Source organism: Primulina eburnea, chromosome 9 (genome assembly GCF_022965805.1).
Source record: "Primulina eburnea isolate SZY01 chromosome 9, ASM2296580v1, whole genome shotgun sequence".
In the NCBI taxonomy this organism is placed as follows: Eukaryota; Viridiplantae; Streptophyta; class Magnoliopsida; order Lamiales; family Gesneriaceae; genus Primulina; species Primulina eburnea.
In genome coordinates, this window is record NC_133109.1 from 4,332,183 (window position 1) to 4,341,575 (window position 9,393).

Sequence of the window (9,393 nt, forward strand, 5' to 3'; positions counted from 1 at the left end):
ATTTGAGAGCCTGGAGGATTATACGGACGCAATGAAGGTAAGACGAGCTTATAGCGAGCTTACCAATGATGCTATTGCTTGGTGGGATAAGTTAGTATTGGGTAGAAGACGACGTGGGCATATAGTTACGTGGAATGAGATGAAAAGGGTGATGAGGAAGCGATTTGTTCCAAATCATGATAATAGGATATGTGGAATGAGAGATGAGCGTGGCTTGTATGAGACTCGTTTGACGTCCACTTGGCGGACGAGATTGGAAGATGAAATTATTGCTAGGCCAATGGAGGAGTTGAGACGTGAAACTAACAAATATGAATATCAAGGTACATTTAAATATTCAATTTCTCGTACTTGTGACATTATATGTTGTTGGTGTTTCGAATTTGGGCAACATATTAGTCAATGTTCAAGTAAAGAGGTGACAGCAATAGAGTCTTATGTTGGGCTTGAACCGCAAATTGAGGTTGAGGTTGTAGTTGAATCTGAGTTTGAGATTGAGGGTGTAATTGAACCTAAATTTGAAGTTGAGCTTGTAGTTGAGCCTGAACTTTGAATTGATGTTGTAGTGGAACCTGAATTCGAGGTGTGATTCGTTGTCGATGATAGTATTCCACTAGTTGGTGAGTCGAATGATGTTAAAAGATGTACAGTGGAAGCTGAATCATTGGGTGAATAAGAAGTTTCCAATTTGTCTACTATGGAGGAAGTGAGGAGGCAAGAAAAAATTATATTGCATACATGTTTGGAGGAACCTTGCTTCTCTTGTTCAATTGAATCAAAAAGAAGTCCTTGAGGTTCGATATACACTTCATAAATTGAGTGAAAAGAAATCTGAAATGACCGGAAGAAAGAAAGAACAAAAGAGTGAGATGATCATAGAAAGAAAATTAAAATAAAATGATGAGATGAGAGAAAAAGAAAAATAACAAGAGGCCAAAGAAAAATAATTTGAAGGCTCAAAAGAATGAGATAGAGAGTTGTTTATTCTTGCATAAACCCTTTCATGTACCTTTGTACAAAGTGGTTTATTCTCATTGTGGTGATATAACTGGTTCAATCTCGACCATTGTTATTTGTCCTTTGCAAGACAATGTGATAAGATGACCCATATGATGTTGAGAGTAATCACCGTGAGGTAAGCATAGTTGTCACCACAACGACGATGAGGTATGACTTTCTTCGCTAATTAATTCCTTGTTTTGTTGTTTTCGAGAGATTGGGGAACATGCTACAAATGTGGTAGTTTTTGAGGCCTAATTTAAGTTTTATTCTTGCCTCAAATTCTTATGGATTCCAAAGTACTGAGATATTTCATGTACTTATTTATTTTTTTGATTTCCCACGATTTTTTAAATTGGTGAGATGTCGTAGTGACAATGGTTTGTATGCATTAGACATAAATATGTGTGTTGTGTCAAAGGATTGCATGAATGGTACATTTGGCATGTTATATTACATGTTATTGTTTGTTTGGTGATAGTGGTGAAAAGAGCATGAATGAATATAATAATTTCTATGTTCATGATGAATATATGTTTAAAGAAAATAAATTTGAAATTCTATATTCATTGCATGAATTATCTGATAGTGAGATGTATTGTAGTGACTTGATATTTGACATATTTCATGACTATATGTGTTGATTGCATATGAAGAGGTATGTTAAGTGGTGTAGTGAAGAGTGCATTGCATATAGGAAGAGGGCACCTGAGCTTGATTTCTATGAGTTGCATGAAGTAATTCTTATTCCTAGTGAATTATGGTCGTACATTGTTATGGATTTTGTTATGCTAACTAGGTCTAAGAAGGACAGAAACTTGATTTTTGTGCTACTTAATGATATTTTATCATTTGGTGTCATTGTTACTTGGTGTATGTTGAGGTTGATGAGTTGATAGTGAAGGCAACCATGGAGTTAGGGATCAAAACGTTGATGGTGCATGTGGGCAATGACATCTACAATCTAGTGTTGAAAGGTAAGCATGATGATAATTTAATTTTTTTTATTACTAATTTGCTTCGTTTTTACGTAGGTAGCCAAGATTTGAGGACAAATCTTTTTGAAAAATGGGAATATGATTTGAATCTAGCAGGGCATAACGTGCTAAATCTTGCGACTCGGAACTTCAAAGAATTCGGCATGCATAACAATGAAGTTGGAAGAAGTTTCAATGCTAATCAAGTGCTAAATTATGAAGAGGATGCCAAATCAATACTCAAACCCGAGAGCCCCGCGCTAGGGCGGCCAAATATTACCACCCCATTGCCAAAGGACCCGAGAGCCCCGCGCTAGGGCGGCCAAACATTGCCGCCCCAGCGCGCCATGTACTGCCCAAGGCGATGAATTCCAGAAGCCTTGGCGCTATGGCATCCAAACATTACCGTCCATGCGCTCCGCCTGCGTGAATAAATCTAATTTCCTAGTTTAGAGTTCAAATTAATTAGGCAACTAAATTTTTGATATCTTTTGGTTTTGAAAACAATATATACGCGAATTTTATTCATTATAAAGAATTTTGAATGAATATCGAGTTTTATAATATTTTCTGATTTTTTCTCTCAAATTTCAAAGATTGGCTTTATATACACATTTGTGTGTTTCTCAAATCAAACTTATCAAAGTTTAATTTTTTGTGGAGTTTATCGATTGCTCTTCACTCGGATTGTCAAAAACGAATTCTTTGAGGGTTCGCTTGAGATCGATTGTTTATCTCGTTAATATTTGATGTTAAGTTTTTCGTAATTTAGAGGTGAATACATTCAAAAGGATCGGGACAATACAACATTTTCTTTGTTTCATCGAATTGAGGGCGTGACTCCGTTTTCGAGCGCGTTTGCTTTTCGTGGTCGAAGAATCGCATCAAATATTATTTTCAATTATATATTCTTTAGCAGTTAATAATTTAATACTGAGTGTTAACTACTAGAATTTAATTAACTAACTGGTTCAATTGTTAAATAAGCATTGTAAAATAAATATTTAAAATTAAAAGGAAGTGAATTTGTTGGAAATCTCAGTTCACATGCCTTTCATTATTTTCAATAATTAATCTCAAATAATGTTCATTACAGTTGACAAGATTTCTTAAATAATTAACATATTTTCTAAAGATATGTTAAACTAATTCGATACGATATCATATTTAATTATTTATCAACGGTGAATTCCATGTAAATCCTCTAAGTTTATATTATTGTGCGCGTTAGGGCAAACAATTTCCCCCATCCCAGTGCGATTGTCTCGAATTTCTGGTCCATTTTTCTTAATTTGTGTGCTGGGGCTGACATTTTCATCCACTCTAGCGCCCCTTTCTCGACTTTAGTCCCCGAATCCATCTTTATCGACCACATTTCTTATAAATCAACTCAAATACAAGAAATAAAAAAACTATAATAAAAAAAACTAAATATAAACGAAATCCCACGAAACATGCATGATGTGACTTGAAATAACACAATAAAAACACACAAAAATGACACACATCATCCTTCTAATAAGGAGCTTTCACAATATGTGTTAACCCAATATCTTGTTTTGCTAGAAGAATAGTAGCACATTTACATACCACGATTGAGCATTACCTCATGAAAATCAGTCTCTGATTATTTTTTACTTGTTACAATATACATACAACCTATTGGAAATATCGTCGTCACTCGTTGTAGCAATGAAAACATTGGTCTAAACGATTGTTGCCCTGGAATCCAAAAATTCACAACTCTACCCTCATGGTGGGCAATCTTATTAGGACAAGAATCAAGGACTAAAAGTGAAAAATGAAATTATGTAGTTTCGAAATAATCGATGATTCGTTTCATTTGCGTAGCCTAATATTGTTTTTAAATAAAAGATTGGCCAAGATGAGTTGGTGATATCGATACTATATTATGCATAGTCTCATGATCATCAGACAGACAGACCGGTCCACCACGAGTTAGTGCTGAATCTTTGTGTGTAGTTTTATGGGGTGAAAGTGGATTTGTTGGATGAAGAAGAAGCACAATGATGGAATCCCAATGCGCCTAGCTTAATTATTGTAGATCATTATGGATTAGACACACTGCCTGAAGCTCCATCATCATGAAACGACTTCTACCATGTGCTCTCCACATGTTTTTTTTTTTTTTTTTCAAAAAAAATCCATGGGGTGGATTTCACCTGTTTTAGGCGAGGTCCAATATCATTTGGATTTTTGGAACATGATAATATTGATCAGCTACTCCTGTGCGTTAATGTATCTGATAAGTTGTGAGCATTTAATGTGTAGAAACATGAATGTAATTTCTGTTTTTTTAATAGTATAGGGCTAAAACAGAAATATCAGAAGATAATGATAGATATTATTTATATATGAGTTATGAACTCCGGATCACGTGTCATCACGTTCTTTATTAGAGCTGTCAATCGAGTGAGTTGGGTCGGGTTTCGGGTCAACCTGCGAATTTTTTTTATTTTTATTTCAACCCGAACCACTCGAACCCGAAGCAACTCGAAAAACCCCAACCCGAACACGAACCCGTATAACCCGACTCAACCCGCCTAACCCGAATTTTTTTAATTTTTTTTAAATTTTTTAAAAAAATTAATGAAAAAAATTCAAAAAAATAAAAAATAATAATAATGTTTTAATTTAAACACATAATAACAAAATTTTCGATTTAAATTTGAAAGTTTAATCGTAGAAAATTAAAAGTATATTTAAATCAAATAAAAAATTGTTGAAAAATAAAAATATGCAAAATAAATATTAAATGATGAAAATTTATCATTTAAATATACAATAAATTTTGTTCAAACATACAATATAGAAAAATATAGGTAATATTTTAAAAAAAAAAGTTCGCGGGTTAACCCGCGACCCAACCCGACCAACCCGAAACCCGCCTAACATGGCACTAACCCGAATCCACCCAACTCGAACACAACCCGAACCCGAAAAACCTCAATCCTAAACCTGATTTTTTTTCCGTGTTGGGTCGTGTCGGGTTGACGGGTCGTGTCTCATTTTGACACCCCTATTCTTTATTCTCTATCCACATCATGGAAGATATTTTGAAGAAAAACTGGAAGATTCTCTCAAATAAAAGAATATGTATATCTGAAATATCAAGACTCGTTGGATTACGTGTTGATCCATAATCAAATTCTTAATAATTTAATACGATAGATGGTATGTTTGATGTATTTTTCTCAACAAATAATTGTCCAAATTTTAAAACGAAAGTGCCAAAAAATTGAATCCATGGTGATCCCTCGGCAATCTCCGTGGACCATGCTAAACAATTTGAATGGAGTTCAAATTCATCGATTCAAATACGATCTTATTAACTTTCAACATTCTTCTACCCTCTATATCCATTTTAACATAGATGTATCTAAGATGAGGTATAAAAATTTAGAATCCCTATCAGATATTTAAATGAACAAGAGCATAAAAAAATCCAAAATCCCTTTTATTTATTTCCGAATTATAAGAACATTTTACACGTGTCATCACGACGATTAATTATCACAAAATACATGATAAATAAATAATAATATTATTATTATTATTAATGATAATCATCAAGCAATGTAGTACATAGGGTCAGGCACTTTGAATGTGCGGCTTCCTACATTGTCCCCAAGCAAATCGCTCCATTGATCTCCGATGTTGCCCACGATTCTGTAGCCTTGGCTCACAAGCTCGGTCCTCCTCTTCGATTTGTAGGCCACTGCCGACAAACCATTATCTCCCTCTCCCCTTCCAATTCATCCAAAAAAAACATCATTAAAAAAATGGGATTTTTCAATCAGTCAACATTGTAGAACAAATTAACATGTGAAAACCCATTTTAAAAAAAAGTGATCGTAAAAAAATTACGACGGGTGATTTACTTGAGAATGATCTTTTCCCAGCTGCGGTAACCAACTTTGTGGAGATTTGAGATCCTTACTTCTTTGAATCTCGCATTCGTTCCCGACAAGAACACATTTTTAATCCCTATAGTCAACAGTTTGTTGTACAAATACCGCACTGCCGGAATCGCCGGCGCCACACCTTCCGCCACCCATTCGTTAAATTTCGTGTCATTGTATGGTAATGCCCTGAAAATAAATATAGTATAATTAAATAAATTTTTTTATTATAATAATATATATACTCGTGAAAAACAATATATATAATAATATATATATATACTCGTGAACCACGACAGAAAGGGATATTTTATTTTTTAACTTCGGTCAACTATTTTTTTAAAAAAATGATCTCCTCAAATATAATTCAAATATATTTGAGAAGGTCATTTTCTTAAAAAAAAAATTGATCGAAGTTATTTAATCAATTTGTCCCGACAGAAATAGAGTAATATTAGTTGTCCTGCTGTCAAGATTTTAACGTATTATGATGGTATAATGTTGTTTTATTTGTAAGATCGTGAAAACTTGTGGTAAACGATGCGTGCGAAAAAAATTATTTATATCGAATAAATTAAGATAAGAATTTGTGTGAGACGGTTTCATGAGTCGTATTTGTAAGACAGATATCTTATTTGTGTCATCCATGAAAAAATATTATTTTTTATGTTAAGAATATTACTTTTTATTGTGAATATCGATGAGGTTGACCCGTCTCATGAGACTCACTCATAAATTAAAACAAGTTGGTTGTCTCACAGGCAAATATTTGTGATTGGTCATGATTAATTTATTTATTCCATGTGTTACGTGTTGTTTAAAAATATGGTGAAATAAACGGGGTAAAATATTTAATTTTCCTATTTTTTGAATTCAAATTTAATGGAAATTTTTGAAAGATTGGTCAAAAAAATTTGAGGGAAGAAATGGAGATCGAAAAAGATGAACACACTCAAAAAAATCGGAAGGCCTGAATTAAAACACACTCAAAATTAAATAAAGCTCAAGTTTATGAATTACCCGAATTGAACATCAGTGCGAGCATAATAAGGAAGATTAGAGAGCGTAGTTTCATCAATATCGAAAACCCAAATATCCTTGCCGTCTCCGGTGAGATTCAGGCTCCTAGCATACTCCAAGGCGGCGTCCGCCACCGCCTTGCAGTCGCGCCTGTACTGTTTTCCCAGCATGTAGTTGCCCACGTATTTCTCACACGAGTCCTGCACCAGCCTCCAGTTGCGGAGGTTGTTGGTCTCCACCGCAAGCCGCCAGCTAAGGCAGTCCACGCCCTTCACAAGTTGGCGGCTGAAACTAGGCCGTGGTCGGAGGAGGTGGATTGATGTATGCAACTCGTGAACTGCATTGCAGGTTGATACGACCATGGCGAATATCAGTAGAAAGACCGAAGCTGCCATTTTCCAAGAAGAAAATAATTAATTGAGAGAATGTGTTTTTATTTTTCAAGGGAAAGATGGTATGTATGTATTTATAAAGACAAAAATTTATGTGAGATAGTGTCGTATTTGTGAGACGGATCTCTAATTTAGCTCATCCATGAATTTTTTTTTTTTTTTTTATGTTAGAAGTATTACTTTTTATTGTGAATATGGTTAGAGTTGACCCGTTTCACAGATTAAGATCCATGAGACGGTCTCACATAAAACCATTCATTTATAAATAAGAAGGTCCGAAAAACCCTCTGTCTACAGAAAATAACAGAATCAATTCATTTTTTAAAATAAAATGTTGATTATTTTATGTCATATCGGAGTATTTCTTCATGTATGATATTATTAAATTTTAATATTTGAATCATCAAAATATATGTCAATTTACATAAAAATAGGAAAATCATGTGATATATCTTGTCCCACATTTTAAAAATTAAATATTTAAAATTAGTTTATAATGAGATACAATGAACTTTTATAACAATTTGGGTTAATCATTTTCATAAAACGAGAACAAATACGAAGTGGCTCCTCTAAGAGCTTATTGTGCAATCACGAAGGCGCGAACCCGAACTCGGAGCGTGAAAAATCCACATGATCTAATAGTATCAAAATATGAAGAAAAACATTTTCAATATAGTAGAAATTAACTCATACTATATTTAGTAGCACGTATTTTTGGGATGTGAGCAGCAATTCACATGCCTGATTACCCGTAAATCTAGAGTTTTTATTAATTTATTATTTATTTTTATAAGTTTTCCAATTATTGATCGTAATTAAAATTGATTTATTTTTCATAAAAATAGCTATATATCTCGAAAATGTTTAAAAATTAAATAAAATATATAAAAAAAGCCTGCCCGCCAATCCAATCAATATCTTATTTTGTCTACTTTTGGAAACAACTTTATATATGTCAGCTCTAAAACGGAAAAAAAAATGAAGAAAAGAAATATATTATCACGATTTTAAAATGTATTATTAAGTGAAAAAAGTAGCAACCTTTGCATGCTGTGAAGCTTTGAAATTTCTATTATTTTTGTTTCTATTCATATTAGAAAAAGAATATTTCCATTTTTTTACAAAAACAAAAACAAAACAAAAAACGTGTTACACATTGAATGGTATGTATATTGTGTGACGGTCTCACAGATTTTTATTTGTAATACGGGTCAATTTTGCTAATATTTATAATAAAAAATAACATTTTTTCATGTATAATTCAAAAAGAAGATATGTCTCACAAAACTTACACATGATACCGTCTCATATAAATTTTCATGAAAATTGAATCACCAAATGTGGGCATACAATTTGGGACAGGGTTGCAACCGTCGTCCACACAAGGCAATAAGAAAAAGCAATATGAGATATTAAATCAAATCAAAACAATGTTATATCATATATCAAGGTTCTAATATCTTATGAAGTTTTAATTTATTGTATTATTCACTATGTTGTAATTTACAATTATGATATCATTTCATCCATGATCAATAGTTCAAGTGTGTACTTTTTCCCCAACAAGCTTAAAACATATTAGGTTTTAGAAATACTAGTTTTTTACCCGTGTGATGCACGAACAATTATTTTATCTAATTGATTATTAAAATTAGTATGTATGATAACTTGTTTACTTTCTCTATAACGTGACTTTCATAATATAGATCTTCACATTGGAACACTGAATAAAAGATCTTTAGGATTCGTAACTCTGGATACAACAACATACAACTGACCATGACTAAAAACAGGGTTCTTCAAAAAAAAAAAAATACTACATAAGACAATGATTGCCCCTGAATTTTGTTGATTGTCGTTGCATATACATGATACAATCAAAGGATATTGTTTTTGCTGAAATTTAAAAGGAAGCCTTAGATCAGAAGGCGTCAATGACATTCTTGGAATAAGCACTTTATTACCTGCATTACTTCCAGTAAGAATTTTTCCTTCCAAAACATGATTTCCGAGCCTTGTCACGATCAATCTAGTGTCATTGTATAATCCAAGAGAATGATCTATACTGGAGATAAAGTA

General features: G+C 33.0%; 1 protein-coding gene across 1 annotated transcript; it reads right to left on the bottom strand.

Annotated features, from left to right (window-relative positions):
• Window positions 1-5,433: 5,433 nt before the first annotated feature.
• Window positions 5,434-7,353, bottom strand: LOC140842176 (acid phosphatase 1-like). Its single transcript, XM_073209993.1, has 3 exons — window positions 6,920-7,353; window positions 5,879-6,088; window positions 5,434-5,744 (listed from the first exon to the last, which is right to left on the bottom strand). Exons 1-3 carry the CDS (start codon window positions 7,312-7,314, stop codon window positions 5,567-5,569), a joined length of 783 nt encoding a protein of 260 aa, XP_073066094.1. The 5' UTR covers window positions 7,315-7,353; the 3' UTR covers window positions 5,434-5,566.
• Window positions 7,354-9,393: the final 2,040 nt, after the last annotated feature.